Source organism: Amblyomma americanum, chromosome 1 (assembly GCF_052857255.1).
Source record: "Amblyomma americanum isolate KBUSLIRL-KWMA chromosome 1, ASM5285725v1, whole genome shotgun sequence".
NCBI lineage: Eukaryota > Metazoa > Arthropoda > Arachnida > Ixodida > Ixodidae > Amblyomma > Amblyomma americanum.
The window spans coordinates 192,782,923-192,801,343 of record NC_135497.1 but is presented as its reverse complement, the minus strand read 5'-3'; the positions used below and the strand labels follow the sequence as shown (position 1 = coordinate 192,801,343).

At 44.2% G+C, this 18,421-nt stretch overlaps 1 protein-coding gene across 8 annotated transcripts in view; it reads right to left on the bottom strand.

Annotated features, from left to right (window-relative positions):
- Positions 1–1,457: 1,457 nt before the first annotated feature.
- LOC144114414 (glutamine--fructose-6-phosphate aminotransferase [isomerizing] 2-like) overlaps positions 1,458–18,421 on the bottom strand; it is an 89,449-nt gene continuing 72,485 nt past the window's right edge. For all 8 annotated transcript variants that reach the window (XM_077648140.1, XM_077648139.1, XM_077648142.1 and 5 more), the window contains 2 exons: positions 4,077–4,253; positions 1,458–1,528 (listed from right to left, as the gene is read on the bottom strand). In XM_077648140.1, coding sequence (XP_077504266.1) covers positions 1,484–1,528; positions 4,077–4,253 — 222 coding nt within the window. In that variant the 3' untranslated portion in view covers positions 1,458–1,483. The remainder of the gene's footprint in view (positions 1,529–4,076; positions 4,254–18,421) is intronic.

Genomic DNA, 18,421 nt, shown 5'->3' with positions numbered 1-18,421 from the left:
ATACAGATTTAATAGAGAATATAAATTTGCCAACACTCAAAACTTAAAATTACTGTTCTCGTTAATAAAAGTGGGATGGACTTTTATTAAAACACTAATATTCAGAACTTGAAAATTAAAAACAGACACCTTAGAACTAACCTTTGCTTTGATATTACAATCACACTCCACGTACATAAAAATTCAAATGTAAATTTCTTGCAGAAATAACCAATATAGTGTTCACTGCCACATTCCCTTAAGTGCCATGAAACTCATTTCCTCATGTGCTATAAGTTCAGTGCTTTCCAATTGGAAAGCTTTTGAAGTTTAAAGTTATTTTTGCAAGGCGGCATCTCCCTCCATACTTCACAGTCACTGCCATCTGAGAAGAGCCTGCTTCAGGATAAAAGCACCATTCAAGTACCTCCAATTATACGCATCTTGCTTCAGCTGCAGTCGTGTTATTCCAGCAAACCTCCCAAGGTCAAAATTTGTTTTCCTTTCATTGGTGTCCACTTCATCACTCTGCTAAACTGCCGGCAGTCACTTAAAGTAAGCAACTGCACCCTTTCATGGCACAGTTTTTTTTTTCAGATTGCAACATGCATGAACTGCTAGGACATACAGCTTCGAGAAGACTTGCATATTCTTATAAGCTGGAAGCATTCGTATACTTTTGCAGCAGTGCAAATTGTTGGTTTTGCTTCTGTTATATGCTTGAGCTACAAGAAAGAGAAGGAACTCATGTAGATTATTTGAATCTACAGACGTATTTGCCACCAGCCATGCAAGACTTCAGATGGCACAATCTGTTCCATGGTATACTTGTTTGACAGCAATGTCCTTTTCGAAAAGGGGAATTTCTTGTGTTTGGGTTATCCGATGTATTTTGTTCGAATCCAGCTTCCAGCAGCAATAAGATCACAGCACACATGTATTGGTGGAAGACTTTATTAAAAAGCATGTAAAGAGATTCTCCACAGTTTCAATATAAATGACATGCCACACGTCCCCTTAATCACTGGCTAAAACAAATGCAGAACTTTTGAAATACGCATTTATACAAAAGCAAAAGAAGAGAGTCTAGGCTATATAAGCTCGCATGGGTGTAGATATACTAAAAATGAAAATTTTTATTGCCGCCGGAATAAAAATGGCAAGATAAAGCTACACAGAACTTGAAAGATGAACCAAGAGAAATTATTTCTTGACCAACATTCCTTTACACAAATGGTAAACTTGCAGAAACAAATTGCTCTTCACAGTATCGCTTCATGGAGTTTGATTTAAAAATATATATTTGCTGCTGCTACTTTCATGGCAATTAAATTCATATTAAGCACACAGCCTTGAAGATATCTGAACATAAAAGTATGTCATATCCTGTTGGCAGTAGATGTGTGCATGTAGCATATTATATATTCATAGATATAACTTTTTTTTTTTATCACCATAGATATAACTTTTTTTTGGGGGGGCAAGTATCAATTTTTGCATGAACCTATTCCACAGTGACTGACTTTGCCAGGTTTCGAGGGCAGTCCACCTGCAAGGCAGAAAGTTTCATAATTTATTCAATTGCATGGACATAGAAAGAGGCTAGCAAAAAGGCAACTGTGTGTACTACTAGTGACAACATCAAAACAAATCATGAAATTTACATCAGTAAAGCATGAAATCATGTCACTGAATGCTAGGGCAGTGGCCATATTTTGGAGGCTTGGTCATTTCCGTGACTGGATACACACTGCCTGTAGCACCAATAGGATGGCACAAATATGCATACTACGGGTGTGAATGCCATAAGCTAAACTTCAGGGATTCCCCTGCAAATAAGTGCTAAAACAACTTTATTTTTGTATTACCTGGTGCATGCTTTCAGGAGCACATAAGGCTGTTAGTAAACCAGGAAGCTTTGTTCGAAAGACACCAGTCGGAGTGTCTGATCATATAAGAATCATTTAGTGCTCTTAACTCTATGCATTAAATATGTACAATCACTGCACTTTATTCTGATGTTAAAATCATCAGTTCCATCTGAATTCCTGCCTCAGTGAAAAATTATGAAAGACAATGCCTGCTCCCGTGTCACAAGTACACTCTTAGCACATACAAAAATACCAATCATCGAATAGATACGTCCTTTACTGCGAAGCATCACTGACTGAAAAAGCTCACAAAGCCCCCAATAGTCAATAGCCAGTAGTCATAACCCTCGTTTTCTCATGCTCTATGCACACAGTGCAGAAACGTGCAGTTGCATACAGATGCAACAGAAGTACAAACTATGCGTTCTATCTCCATGCTGGTCTAGGCTGTGAGGAAATTAGATGACATTAGATTAGAGTGTTCATTAGAGAGTACACTTGGTGCCAAAAGTTTACAGGGCATGCCACTGTGAAAAACTTCAATTCTATGGAAGCTACTAGATATACCCTGAAATAAAAACCTGAAACTTGTGCATCAGGGTGAGAACTCTGCACAGCCCATGCCATTTTCAGGCAATCTGCACAGGTTACATGGAAATAGTGTTATTCTGAGACATGTGTGCCCCAAGAACTTCTGAGATTGGACGCACATGCAAGGAGATGAAGGGCAGTAACTATTTCTTATATTTGCTCTTTTTCTGTCTGTCAATAAAGAGTAACTTCTTGATTCTTCTAAATATGTTCCAATTACATACATTTCAACAAAATATTAACTCCCCAGGGATACTTTTGATATGCATGTCAAGTGGCTGATGACTAGGAACGCAGTTTTTTTACAATGCTAAGAAATATACATGAGGGCATCTCCATGATGTGGTGCAGCTGCCATCGGGTCGCCTAGTTTTACCACTGCTAGAACCACGAGTCTAATAGCGATAGCATTTCCTCACAATTAGTGCTTCATTTTTCAGCAAAGGTGCATTTTGAGGCTCAAAGTCATATTATGAAACTATGAAGATGTTTTCCATTTGTAAATGTGTGCAACCAACAAAAGTATACTAGAATGGCTGCAAATTAAAGACTGCAAGTAGAGTTAACAATCCAAATGATAATATGGCAAGTCCTGATGCAGCCAGAACACGTAAAATGTTACAGATGTGCTAAGATAAGGAACGTTCAGGTGCTGTAAGCCTGGAGGATGGAACACGTTTAGTATGTGCCAATGATTAATTAGGATACCCTCAAGGTGATGTCACCACACCCTCACCTTGAAAATATAATGCTGGCTAGCATTTAGGTTGCTCGTGTGCTAGTTTCATCACTGCATGAATATTCTGTTTGTTTCAGTGCAATGCTAGCACAAGCCAGCTGAATATATGTTTCATATATATTGAGCATTAAGAATGAAGACACACTGCCAGTCTCGCAGTGGCACATATTCAAACAAATTAAACAATCAATGCTCATTGAATTTGCATTAGTTGTATGTGGCAAATAAGCTGATTACAGTAGATTTAATGCACAGTAGGTGTCATGCACGGAACAGTACAGGAGGACGATGACAAAAATAAGAAATAAGCTAGATGCTATTGTAAGCATCAGACATCTCACAAAAAATAGAGAGATAGAACAAAGAGGCACATGATGATGTTAACCATGCAAGACAGGTAGTTGACCTCATGTGAATAATAACATTGTAACAACAAAGGAACAAGAGCAAAAAAAAAAACAGCTCTTGGGCCTGAATGTTTTAAGAGTAGGAGTGAATTAAAATGGCAAGCCAGTACTTATATGGCAGTTTTAATGCCTCATGTTGGGCAAAGTCAACTTGCACATCATATCTACAGTCCCACTGTTAGAACCAACACTTATACAGCATAATAAGATAAATTAAATTCTAAATTATTCCCTAGGCACAGCCAAACTCCAAGTCATGATCCATGAGTATTAATGTCTTATGCAATATTGCAATGACGAAACCATACAACCAAAAATTTGGTGTCTATATGAGACAGATACTGCGCCATTTCCTTTCCCCCCCAAAACCAATTATTATTATTATTATTCCTTTAACAGAAATGAAGGCTATGAAAGAAACAGTGGGAGTACCTCATCTGTTTACTGGAACTAGCAGCAAAGTATCAAAGTGGATGAAAAAAAACTCACATTGCAACCCTTAAGCACAGCAATGTGGTAAGACATGAGCTGAAGTGGAATAACAGTCAGCACGCCTTGCAGGCAGTCTACTGTATGTGGAACCTCGAGGTACTTGAAGGCCAGCTTCTTAGTCTCCTCGTCGCCCTTCTCACAGATAATGATGGGACGTCCATCGCGTGCAATGACCTGCAGCGAGAGCACAAGGGACAGTGCAAATAAAATGGTGAGACCAGGTGTAAGACGTGTTTGACCAACTTGCTTCATTAAACTTGTGAGAAGCACTTATTCTAGCACTTTTGCATGGCACTGCAGCCAGCAATGTTCACTGTTACTCCCAGCTGTCTTTTTCAGTGCTAAGAGCAATCACACCCACATCACACATGATCGCTTTCAGTTGCTCCATTTCAACACAATGCACAAATCAAACACCTTCAATTTTGCTGGTTACACGAGTTGATATTTGAAATCCACAGGCTACTTCATTACTAGCACGGGTCCGGCCAAAATAATATGAAGCAATGCTTGGTGTTTGAACTTTTCTCATGTATTCCACAGAAATAGTATCAAGGTTTGTTGGGGTTATATGTCAGCACACCAGTGACCTTTGCTAGCATTTTTATTAAGTACCTCCCAATTTTTCATAGTTAGCAGTAAAAGCAGTTTGATCAACAAAGCGCGCTTCGTATTATTATATATGACTGCAACTGCACATGGCAACGTACAATTATGGTTTATGGGGGTTTAACATCCCAAAGCGACTCAGGCTATGAGGGACGCCGTAGTGAAGGGCTCCGGAAATTTCGACCACCTGGGGTTCTTTCACGTGCACTGACATCGCACAGCACACGGGCCTCTAGAATTTCGCCTCCATCGAAATTCGACCGCCGCGGCCAGGATCGAACCCGCGTCTTTCGGGCTGGCAGCCGAGCGCCATAACAACACAGCCACCGCGGCGGCGCAACATACAATTAACCACAATGCTGAGAGCACCTATTTTTAACCTTTACTGTGGATGTGTGTAGTGATACCTAAATCCCTTAAAAAGCACCAAAACACCTGTTTGTAAATAACCAGAAAAGATTTGGAATTGGTAGCTTGTGCTAAATATAATGTAATCCCAAAAATATTTCTCTGGTGTCAATGACAATGAAATTGAAGGTGCAGAAGGTAATATTTATTCTGGTTTTGTGACTTCCCTTAGCATGAGTCCCCTGCCCCTTATTTTTCCCCGACGTTCTACTACCTTAATCAAGGGAGCAGAGATGAACCAGTGTATGTGTGTAGTACATGTCTGTTACACAGTATGCGTATATGATATGGTTCCTCGTGGACCCGTTGGAAACATGTGGCAGTTTGGGTTTCGTTATTGCGGCGTGGCTATGGCTTGGCTTCGCTACTCTCGACAAACGACGTCACGATGTCGTTTCTTTGTTGGTGATCCGTTGGGTGTGCCGGGGTGTCGTGGTGTGCCGTGTGCATGTTGACAACGCACGTGCTCGCATGTAAGCCACGCTTCGTGGAGTGGATGTTTTTTTGGGAGCAAGATGTCAGAGTCTTGAAAACAGTATATCGGCTGCTTTCAAGCAGAAAGTGATTTCAGCTGCGGAGAACATCGGCAACAGCGCGGCCAGGAGGCAGTCTGGGGTCGTCGAGGGAAGCATTCATGGATGGCGACAACAGGAAGAAGCCCTTTCGCGTGCAGCGGAACGCGACGAAGCTTTTGCGGCCCGAAGAATGGCGCATTTCCAAAAATTCAATTTGGCCTGATGGAGTTCGTATGGCAACAGCGAGCCGCAAATCTAGCTGCGAGCGTGGAGCTTATGCAGGCAAAAGCTAGAGAGCTTGCAAAAGAAAAAGGGATACTGCGCTTTCCTTCAAAGCAAGCAAGCATTGGATCCATCGCTACATGTGCCGTGCAGGCTTTTCACTATGCCAGCGGACCTCGATTTCACAGAAGCTGCCCGAAGTGTTCGAAGAGCTGCTTGCGAGTTTCCAGCGCCATGTTATTTTTTTGCACAAGTCAAAGAACTTTCTGTTGGACCAAATAGGCAATGCCGATCAGACACCGGTTTACCTGGACATGCCATCGCCCCTCATTGTGCACGAGAAGGGGTCTAAACAAGTTAGCGTCCGGTCCACTGGCAACGAGAAGACGCGAGTTACAGTCATCGTGCACGGCAGATGGCCGCAAGTTCCCCCGTTACGCGATCTTCAAGAAGAAAACATTGCCGAAAGGTGAAGAGCTGCAGAAAAATGTCATCCTGAGATGTCAAGAGAAAGGGTGGATGAATGAGGATCTAGTCTTGGACTGGGTAAAGTCCGTGCGGTGTAGGCGACGTGGTGCACTGTTGTCTCTGGCGTCCATCCTTGTGCTAAATGCGTTTCATTGCCATTTGGCCGACTCGCTGAAGAGGCTGCTACGCGACTGCGGCACTGAACTCGTTGCGATTCCGGGTGGGATGTGTTGTGTGTTGTGTTGTGTTTTATGGCACATAGGCAACTGAGGCCATCATGTGCCAAGAACAAGGTATAGGAAAAGTCTTTTGTTGAATATTATAGAAATGCAAGAATCATCCTTGCTCTAGCGGCCCTCAAACATTAATATTACCCAGTGAAAACATGCACAAATTTTATAAATGGCTACAAGTAAAAGCTTTAAAGAGGGCCGGGTAACCTCAGTAGCCTTCCTTGGCTGCGGAAGGACATGGAGGCTCCCAACCAATCAAAATAAAAGCCTCAGCTTTCTTCTCAGGCATGAGAAATTGGCTGAGGTGTACTAAAATTCAAACAAACCAGTGGGTAAAAAAATTTAGAGTCTCTTGAGAAATCTCGTTTCGTTAAGAAAGCTAAAAACATGATATATTAACAATTGCATCATCTCCTAAAAGCAGTGCGGGATGAAAAGGAATGCATTTATTATAAAATCCAATAAAATACGTTTTTCTTAGTTCTTCCAGTTACACACAAGAGAATAAAATGTGGTTAACCATGAGTTCATCTCCACATTCTTGGCAAACAGGTTTCTCTTGTTTTGTTAGTAGGAAGTTGTGCGTAAGGTGCGTGTGGCCTGTTCGGAGATGGCATAAGATCACTTCCTTGAAACGTTCTTGGTGCACACACGACTTAAATTCACCTAAAACTGGTTTTACCAAGTGTAGTTTATTTTTGACCTCATTGTTCCAAGCAGACTGCCAATTTTTTCTTAGTTTCCTTTCTACTAATTTCATGCAATCATTAAACAGCATATTTACTTTCATTATTTCCTTGCCACGAGCTTTACCAGCACACACATCTGCTCTCTCATTACCTTTTATTCCCATATGACTCGGGACCCAGCACAGTTTTATATTTTGTCCTTGAGCTGTGGCAGTTACTATGTTGTGTATGATGTCACCAAGCAGAGGGGAGCTTGCATTTTTAGAATGGAGAGCTCTAAGTACACTTAAGGAGTCTGTGTAAATAACAGCATTTTTGAGGTTCTCACTTAGTATTTTTTCTATGGTCATCTATACTGCGTAGCACTCTGCGGTGAAGATGGAGGAACACTGTGGTAGTCTTACTATTTGCTCCGAATTTCCTCGCACCACTGCGCTTCCTATGCAATTATCTGTTTTTGATCCATCAGTATAAAATTCTGCAAAACTACTGTATTTTTCTTCAAGGGCACGGAATTCTTGTAATATATGTTGCTGTGGAGTTCGCTTTTTACGGAAATGTGCAAGAGTGAGGTCACAGATTACAGGAAAATTGAACCATGGAGGCAGTGGACCACGTCTTCGAGCAACGCCAGGTAATGCATCCATTACGCCGAGATTTTTGCACATATCTTCAAAACGCAGGAGAAGTGGCCTTATAGCTAATGGTTTGTTGTGAAATAGTGTTCTAGATGGGCACTCTGTGACTATTTGGTGACATATGTTTAGGTAGTGATCGGATTTTTAAAACGTACGAGCAAGTGAGCATGGTTCTTCTCTCTATATGCGATGGCTCGTTGGCTTCCACATAACGACTGTTTATCGGTGACGTCCTGTATGCACCAGTGGGAAGATGCAAGCCTAAATTGTGTACTGGGTCTAGCCGTTTAAGGTACGATTGCCTCGCTGATCCATAACCTATGCATCCGTAATCTAATGTAGAACGTACTACAGAGCAATGAATCCGCAAAAGGCAAGTCCTACCGGAACCACAATGTTTTCGTGAAATTACTTTTAGTATATTCAGAGATTTAGAAGCTTTCTTTTTGAGTATGTTTATGTGTGGTAGGAATGTGAGTTTGTGTTTGTGTTGGGTTTTATGGCACATAGGCAGCTAAGGCCATCATGCGCCAAACTCAAGGTGTAGAATTAGCTTTCTGTAGAATGTTTACGAATATCAAAAAATGCCGATGGCGTAGATGACCTAAAAACATTGTGCTGCCTAGTAAAAGAAGAGAAGAAATTTGGAAATCGCTAATGGTAAAAGCCTTAAAGAAGGTCAGGCAGCCTTAGCGGCTATCCTTGGCTAGGCAAGGATCCTGAGGCTCCCAACCAATCAAAAAAGCCTCAGCCTACTTCTCAGGAATGAGAAAGTGGCTGAGGTGTATCATGTAATAAAGGGAACCAGTGGTTCAAAAATTACAGTTTTTCGAGGACGCCCGCTGCTTTTAAAAAGCTAAAAACGGAGGGTATGTTAACAATGGCATTATCAGCTAAGAGCAATGTTGGGTGGAAAGGAATGTATTCATGATAAAAGTGAGTGAAGTACTTTTTTCTTAGTTTTTCTAGTTTCACACATGAGAATAGAATGTGGTTAACAGTAAGTTCTTCTCCGCATTCCTCGCAACCGGGTTTATCTTGTTTTGTTAGCAGGAAGTTGTGCGTGAGGTGCGTGTGGCCTATTCGCAGACGGCATAAAACCACTTCTTTAAAACGTTCCTGGTGCACACATGACTTAAACTGCACTTTGTAAAACCAGTTTTGGGTGAATTTATTATTCACTTCGCTGTTCCAACGCGACTGCCATTTTTGTCTTAATTTCTGTTGAACTAATTTCATGCAGTCATTAAAGGGTATATCTACTTTTTTTATTTCCTTGCCCCGAGCTTGAGCGGCACACAAATCTGCTCTCTCATTTCCTTTTATTCCGACGTGGCTCGGGACCCAGCAGAGTTTAATGTTTTGTCCTCGAGCTGTTGCTGTTACAATGTTGTGTAGGATGTCCCCAAGTATGGGAGTGGCTGCGTTTCTAGAGTGGAGGGCTGTAAGTACACTTAAAGAGTCTGTGTAAATAATAGTGTTTTTGAGGTTCCCATTTAATATTTTTTTTGTTGCCACACATACTGCGTAACATTCTGCGCTGAAGATGGATGCGCACTGTGGAAGTCGCATTGCTGTCTCCGAATTTCCTCGCACCACTGCGCTTCCTACGTAAACATTCGTTTTTGAACCGTCAGTGAAAAAGTCCGTAAAACTACTGTATTTTTCTTCGAGTGCAAGGAATTCCTGTACTATATGTTGTTTTGGAGTTTGTTTTTTTTGGAACTGCGCAAGGGTAAAATCACAGATTGCCGGAAAATTGTGCCATGGAGGCAGTGGAGCTCGTCTTCGAGCAATGGCAGGTAAAGTGTCCAGTACTCCGAGGTTTTGACACATCTCTTCAAAACGCAGGAGGAGTGGCCTGATAGCTTGTGGTTTGTTGTTCAAAAGTGTTCTTGATGGGCACTTTGTGACTATGGGGTAACATAGGTGTTTGGGAAGCGAACGGATTTTTAAAACGTACGAGCACGTGAGCATGGTTCTTCGGTCCTCGAGTGACGGTTCGTTGGTTTCTACATAAAGACTGTTAATGGGTGATGTCCTGTAAGCACCAGTGGAGAGACGCAAACCCAAGTTATGCACTGTATCTAGTCGTTTAAGGTATGATGGTCTCGCTGACCCATACACTATACATCCATAATCAAGGGTAGAGCGTACTACAGAGCGGTAAATTTTTAGAAGGCATGTCCTGTCGGCACCCCAATGTTTTCGTGACAGTACTTTGAGTATGTTGAGGGATCGGGAGGCTTTCTTTTTCAGTGCATTTATATGAGGCAGGAAAGTGAGCTTTTTGTCAAAGGTTACGCCTAGGAATTTGTGCTCATTTTTCACCGGTAGCTGTGTTTTGTTCAGGTGTATAAATGGGTCAGCCTGTAAGCCTCGCTTAATAGAGAAAAGAATGGCCACGGTTTTCTGTGTGGAAAACCAGAAACCGTTCTCGTCTGCCCAGGTCACCAGTTTATCCATTGTCAGCTGTATTTGTCTCTCGCATGTTACCAGGTTTGAGGATGTGCAGGCTATTTGCAGATCGTCAACATAGACGGAATACATAATGGCCTTCGGTATTACTTTGGCTATGGAATTTACTTTAATAACAAACAATGTCGTGCTCAAAATACACCCCTGAGGAACCCCGTTCTCTTGAACGAAGCCCCTGGACACGGTTGATCCTAGGCGCACTTGAAATGAGCGGTCGGAAAGGAAGTCCTTCAGGCAGTTCAACATCCTGCCACGGATGCCAAGATCTGCTAAGTCACGAAGGATGCCGAACCTCCAGGTGGTGTCGTATGCTTTCTCGAGGTCAAAAAAGACGGCAAGACAGTGCTGTCTGTGTATAAAAGCCTCTCGGACAGTATTTTCCAGGCGAGTTAAGTGGTCTGTTGTTGAGCATGCTTTCTTAAAACCGCACTGATGGATGTCAATAAGCTCAAGAGATTCAATCAGAAAAGTTAGTCTTTTATTCAGCACACTTTCGAATGATTTGGCAAGGCAGCTGGTAAGGGCTATCGGCCTGTAACTAGTAGGGGATGTTGGTTGTTTTCCAGATTTCAGGAATGGTACAATAACTGCTTTCTTCCAGGCTTTCGGCAATCTTCCGAGCACCCACACTTGGTTAAAAAACTTCAAGAGCGCCTCCACAGATGGCTGGGAAAGATGTGCTAGCATTTCGTAATGTATATTGTCAGGGCCAGGTGCTGTCTTTTTTCCGGCCGAGAGAACTTCGTTTATTTCTTGGAGTGTTATTAAACCATTGTACGGTTCTTTTGTGCAGCCCGTTGTTGGAAGTCTATGTTTCTCCACTGCATGTTTATGCTTTAAAAATGTTTCTGTGTAGTGTGAAGAACTAGAAATGTTTGAGAAATGTTCTCCCAAGATGTTTGCCTGTTCCTCTATATTTGTCTGTGTACCTGGAGCTGTTAAGAAAGGAATTGTGTAAGGAGAAAAGCTTCTGTTAAACTTGTGGACTTGTTCCCACATTTTTTTGGACGTAACTGAACTATTTATGCATGATACGTAGCTTCTCCATGATGTTCTTTCGGCATTTCGGCGGATGTACCGAGCTTTTGCTCTCGTCTTTTTAAAGTTGATGAGGTTATCTTGAGTTGGGTATCTTCGAAAAACTCCCCAAGCTTTATTTTGCTTCTTTTTTGCTTCCCGGCATTCCTGCGTGTACCATACCTTGTTGTTTTGTCGTACTATTCCTGACGATTGCGGAATAGCTTGGCACGCAGCATGAATAATGCAGCTTGTAAAAATTTCATTCAGTTCGTCAACGTTAAGACTGTTTGAAAATAATTTCTCCAGGCTAGCCTTTTCTCTAAATAGTTGCCAGTCGGCTAGGTGTAGTTTCCAACGGCGTGGTTTACTAGGGATGACTGATGGTGGCGATGAAAAGTTAATCACTACCGGAACATGATCGCTTCCGTACGGGTTATCGAGAACATCCCACTTAAAATCGGCAAAAACTGAAGAAGAGCTAAAAGATAAATCTATGCAACTCATTTTTCCTGAGGCTGGAGAGCAATATGTGGGTTTGCCTGTATTGAGTAGGCAAACATTATTGCACAGAATAAAATCTTCTAATATACGGCCCCTAGTGTCTGTCTGTTCACTCCCCCAGAAAGGGGAGTGTGCATTAAAATCCCCAACTACCAGATATGGCTCTGGTAGCTGATTAAAAAGTGATTCTAGGTCATGAAGTGTTACTGTGAGGTGTGGCTGAAGGTATACTGAACATATGGTAATTGTTTTAAAGCTAATGACGGTGACTGCAATGGCTTCATAATTCGTCTGCAGCTGGATTTCACGTGTTGCAACACCGCTCTTAACAACGACAGCAACACCTCCAGAGAGCCTATCTGCCTGCTCACGGTCACGGCGAAAGACTTTATAATTCTTAAAAATATTTTTTTGTAAAGGTCCCAAATTGGTCTCCTGAAGGCACAGTGCTACAGGAGACAAAGAGCGTAGGAGATCTGTTGCATCGCTGTAGTTATTTAAAATTCCACGGCAGTTCCAGTGGATAAGGAACGCCATGATTATTTTAAGGAGGAGTGTTTTGAGACCTCAGGTCCCTCCTTGTTGAGGGCCTGTTATCGTGGTTTTTTCTTTTTTCCGGTCAAGAGAGCCCCGTCGCCGTTGCGACCGAGGCGAGCTTTGACTTGTATCCATCGTCTCCATGGAGGCGCTGGAGTTCCGCGGGGAACCCGCGGGCAGGGGGGTGGTAGACTTCTCCCGAACGGGGGAAGCCTTGCGGGCTGCCGACTTGGAGGACGGCCGGCCCGTTGTTGGGGGTGGCATAGCAGCTCTCGCTGCATCTGCCAGGGGCGCGGATGGCCCTGCCTCAGCCTCACTAGGTGTGAACTGAACAGGTGCCTGAGACCGGTGTGATGCGCCGCGCCCGCGCACCACATCGGCGAAGTTTGTGTGGGGTGTTAAGGAGAAAGTGCCTTGCGACATTGCATAACGCTTTCTTGCCTCTTTAAAAGTGATATTATCTTTTGTCTTTATTGTAATGATTTCCTTTTCTTTTTTCCAGGCAGGACAAGACCTTGAGTAAGCAGCGTGCTCGCCTTCGCAGTTTGCACAGCGTGGCACGGCATCGCAGCCGTCTGATTGGTGGTCATTGGAGGCACATTTAGCACAGGTGTTGCGGCCGCGGCAGCTCTGGGAGCCGTGACCGAACTTCTGGCATTTGAAACAGCGTCTAGGGTTGGGGATATAAGGGCGAACGGAGATTTTTGCATAGCCTACCTCGATTGACTCGGGTAGGGTGCATGAGGCAAACGTCAGGACCAGGTGTTTTGTCGGAATCTCTTTGTTGTCTTTGCGGATTGTAATTCTGTGGACGTTGGTAACATTCTGAGGGTTCAGTCCTTCAAGCATCTCTTCCTCTGTTAGGTGCAGGAAATCATTATCTGAGATGACACCACGTACTGTGTTCAATGATCTGTGCGGTGTAACAGAGACAGGAATATCGCCAAAAGTTTCAATGTTTGCAAGCTTTGAAATCTGAGTTATGTCGAGCAGTTCGAGGAGGAGGTCACCACAAGCCAACTTTGTGACTTTGTACTGAGGGCCCAGGGATTCTGTAAGAACTCTTGAAACAAGGAACGGGGATATTTGTCTGGCTGGCTTTTCTGTTTCTTTACTGTGAACGATGTGGTACTTTGCAAAAGTTGTCTTCTTTTTGCTGAAAAACTGTGTTGTGACATCGGTCCGTCCTCTTTTCAGAGGGCGATCATTATTAAGCAGGGAGGAAGCCATAAAAAATTTTGTTCTTCGGCCTTGGTGCCAGCCGCCCACCATGGAGCCCAACTAGGGGACAGGACAGGAACTTGAAAACAAGTCCTGCCCACGCCAGCTGTACACCATTGCTATAACCGAATATGACGAAACCCAGGATAGTTCGCCACACAGGGTTAACCCTAGCCGCCAGGAAAAAGGAAAAAACCAAGGAAGGAGGAGGAGACAGGAGAGTTGTAAGAAAGATGATAGGAAAGTAAAAGATGGAGGGGAGGATAAGGAAAAGACGACTGCCGATTTCCCCCGGTCGGGTCAGGCCGGAGGTGCCGTCTACAGGAAGCTGGGGCCAAAGTGGTGTGTTGCCTCCGCCGAGGGGCCTTAAGGGTCCAAACGCTCGGCATCGGCTCAACCACCAGGATCCCCTTTTCGCCGGACACGGCGATGCCACGCACGGCGAGGCGCGGGTGCTCGGGTCCGTGGTGATGGACAGTTCACCATCATCCCCTTGCGGGGATGTCCTTGCGGATGCTCGGGAACCCGCGGTGTCGCCACTCACCGTCGCGACGCCTGCAAGCTGCAGGCGCCCCCCTGCGGGGGTAGGAATGTGAGCTTTTTGTCATAAGTCATTCCTAGAAATTTGTGCTCATCTTTAATTGGTAGTGCGACTTCATTTAAATACAGGGAGGGATCAGTGTGCAGTCCTCTTCCAAGCGAAAAAAGAAAGCTACTGACTTTTGAGTAGAAAACTTGAAACCGTTTTTGTATGCCCATGTTGTTAGTTTATTTACTGTCATCTGTATTTTCCTCTCACACGATGTAACGCTAGAGGATGTGCAAGCAATCTGGAGATCGTCGACGTAGACAGAATACATGATAGACTTTGGGATTATTTTTGCTAGGGAATTCATTTTTACTAAAAAAAGCGTGGTGCTTAAAGTGCACACCTGAGGCACGCCGTTCTCTTGAATGAAATTCTTAGAAAGAGTGGCACCCAGGCGTACTTGAAATGAACGGTTGGTCAAAAAGTCACTCAAGCATTTTAGCATTCTACCACGGATTCCGAGGTCTCCAAGGACCAGCAGTATGCCAAACCTCCATGTGGTGTCATAGGCTTTCTCTAAATCGAAAAAGACCGCAAGGCAGTGTTGCTTGTGTATAAATGCTTCTCGGACTGTGTTCTCTAGGCGGACTAGATGGTCGGTTGTAGAGCACGCCTTTTTAAACAGACACTGATGGATGTCAAGAAGATCACGGGATTGTAATATAAACATTAATCTAATGTTAAGGACGCTTTCGAAGGATTTGGCAAGTACGCTTGTTAGGGTTATAGGTCTGTAATTGCCAGGGGAGGTGGGTACTTTTCCCGGCTTCAACAACGGTACAATAGTGGCTTTTTTCCATGCCTCTGGAATCTCTCCTGATAACCATATTTTGTCAAAAAAATTTCAGAAGCGAGTCTACAGCATGTTCGGACAAGTGGGCAAGCATTTCGTAATGGACTTCATCTGGTCCTGGTGCAGTCTGTTTACCCGAAGAAAGTACACTTAATTTCGTGTAGTGTAAATGGGCTATTATATGCTTCGTGAGCACTGCCCTTTATCGGCAGTCTTTCTTTTTCGGCTGTGTTTTTATATTTTAAAAATGATTCTGTATAGTTAGAGGAACTAGATACCGTGGAAAAATGTTCGCCTAATATGTCTGCTTGTTCTTTTATATTTGTCTGTACACCAGGGGCGGTCAGAAGAGGAACTGTGAATGGAAAGTAGCGACCATCCATTTTGTGTACTACCTCCCACATTTTTTTTGAAGAGACTTGGCTGTTTATTGAGGAAATGAAACGCTGCCAGGATGATTTCTCAGCATTTCGACGTATGTACCGCGCTTTTGCTCTTGCTTTTTCAAAGTTTATAAGGTTCTCCTGTGTGGGGTATCGGCAAAATATACCCCAAGCTTTATTTTGTTGTTTTTTTCCTTCTTTGCAATCTCGTGTCCACCACATTTTATGGTTGCGTTGTACTATTCCTGAAGATTGGGGGATAGCCAAGCGTGCGGCAGAAAGAATGCAATTTGTGAACTTTTCATTTATTTCATTTACATTAAGATTTTCTAACGTAATATTTTCTAACGTGGCTGGTGTTCTAAACAGCTGCCAATCTGCTAAACTGAGCTTCCAACACAGTGGTTTTGTCTGGGTGACTGATGGTGGGGATGACAGGCAGATTTTAACAGGGAGATGATTGCTTCCGTACAGGTTGTCTAAGACATCCCATTTAAAATCGTTAAAAACTGAAGGAGAGCTAAAACACAAATCTAAAACACTCATTTTTCCTGAACTAGGGGAGCAATAAGTAGGTTTACCGGTGCTCAATAAACAAATATTGTTGGATAGTATAAAATCCTCAATAACCTGACCTCTGCTATCGGTTTTCTCACTGCCCCAGAAACAAGAGTGTGCATTAAAATCGCCAACTATCAAGTATGGCTCCGGTAACTGTTGTAAAAGGCTCTCTAATTCGAGGTGTGGTTGAAGATATACGCTACAAATTGTAATGGTTTTGTAACCAACAACGGTGGCTGCTACGGCTTCGAACCTAGTTTTGAGTTTGATCTCACTAGCTGCTACGCCAGGTTGCACAATGATTCCTACGCCTCCTGAGAGTCTGCTCGCCCCCTCTCGGTCACGGCGGAAGACAGTATACTTCTTTAGCACCTTTGTGTGCTGAGGGCCTAGATTGATTTCTGTACACATAAAGCAATAGGAGAAATTGTGTTTAAAATGTCTTTTATGTTGTTATAGTTATTTACGGGACCTCTGCAGTTCCAGTGTATTATGAAAGCCATCTTAATGTTGTGTGCGTGTGTGCAGATAAAATTATATTAACTTCGATTTGGCCCCTTGACTCGGAGCCTCACATTTTTTTGATCGATCCAAAGACCTCCGCCGTCCGTCCGATGTAGACGGCACGGGGCTGCCCTGGGTCGTGTCCATCGCCTCAACAGAGGCGCTGGATGACCGTGCAGGATGCATGCTGACTTTTGAGTTAGGCCTCGACCTGTGGGAAGAGGTCTTGAGGCCCGCTGACCCAGGAGTCTGCGCAGCCTGCTTTGGGGTTGGCGGAGTAGTATCAGCTACTCCACCAGGGGGCGCGGATGGCCCTGCCATAGGCCCACTGCGTGCGGCCTGGACAGGTGCCAAAGCCTGGTGTGATGCACCGCGCCCACGCACCACATCGGCGAAGGTTGTTTTTGCAATGAAGGAGAACCGGTTTGTTTCGGCGTATCGCCTTCTTGCTTCCTTAAAAGAAATGTTTTCAGTGGTTTTCAGAGTAATTATTTCTTTTCCTTTTTTCCAGGACGGACAAGCCCTGGAGTATGCAGCATGGTCTCCCTCACAATTTGTGCACCGCGGGGCAGCAACACATTCATCTGACTGGTGGTCCTTCGAGGAGCATTTCGCGCAAGTTTTGCGGCCGCGACAACTCTGTGAGCTGTGGCCGAACCTCTGGGAATTGAAACATCTGCGTGGGTTGGGTATATGTGGCCTGACATTTATTTTCAGGCACCCGACTTCAATGCTTTCAGGTAGTGTGCTGGTGTTGAAAGTGAGGATCATGTGTTTCATATCTATTTCCTTGTTATCCTTCCGGATCTTTATCCGCTGAACATTTATGACATCTTGGTCGGCAAGGCCTTCAAGCATTTCTTTTTCAGAGAGGTGAACAAAATCAATTTCTGATATGACGCCTCGGACTGTGTTCAAAGACCGGTGTGACGTGATGGAGACAGGAATCTCCCCTATCGATACAATGTTTGCAAGCTTCGAGTGCTGGACGGTGTCACGTATTTCGAGCAGTAAGTCGCCACCAGCCATTTTTGATACCTTGTACCCAAACCCCAAGGTATCTCTCAGGCACTTTGCTACCAAGAATGGGGAAATCAGTCTTGCTTGTTGTTCTTCAGCTTTGCTGTGAATGACATGAAATTTTGGGAATGACACTTTTCTTTTTTGAAAAAAGAATCTTCATCGTTCCGCCCTCTTTTTAGAGAGCGATCAGGTTAGGAATGGAGGGGAGCCATAAAAAAAATTTAGTTTTTCAGCCACGGTGCCAGCCACCCAGCAAAGGGACGGGACAGCAACTTGCACGCATGTCCTGCCCACGCCAGCTGTACACCTCAACTATAACCAAATATGACAAAACCCAGGGTAGTTCGCCACACAAGGGTAACCCTAGCCGCCCATGAAGAAATGAAAAAACCAAGAAACGATGTGGAGACAGGACAGTAGTCAGAAAGAAGATAGGAAAGTAAAAGATCTAGAGGAGGACAGGAAAAGGCGACTGCCGATTTCCCCCGGTCGGGTCAGGCCGGAGGTGCCGTCTATAGGAAGCTGGGGCCAAAGTGGTGTGTTGCCTCCGCCGAGGGGCCTTAAAGGTCCAAACGCTCGGCATCAGCTCAACCACCAGGATCCCCTTTTCCCCGGACATGGCGATGCCACGCACGGCGAGGCGCGGGTGCTCGGGTCTGTGGTGATGCACTGTTCACCATCATCCCCCTGCGGGGATGTCCCTGCGGATGCTCGGGAACCCGTGGTGTCGCCACTCACCAACGCCTGCAAGTTGCAGACGCCCCCCTGCGAGGACCGGGTAGGATGATGTCACAACTACAGCCCCTTGATGTTTGTGTAAACAAACGCTTCAAGGACGCAGTCAAGCATCGCTACGCAGAGTGGATGCGCTCAGGTGAGCCTGCAGTGACGCCAACCGGTATCCTGAAGCGGGCTTCGCCAGCCACGCTGTGCAAATGGATCACGGACGC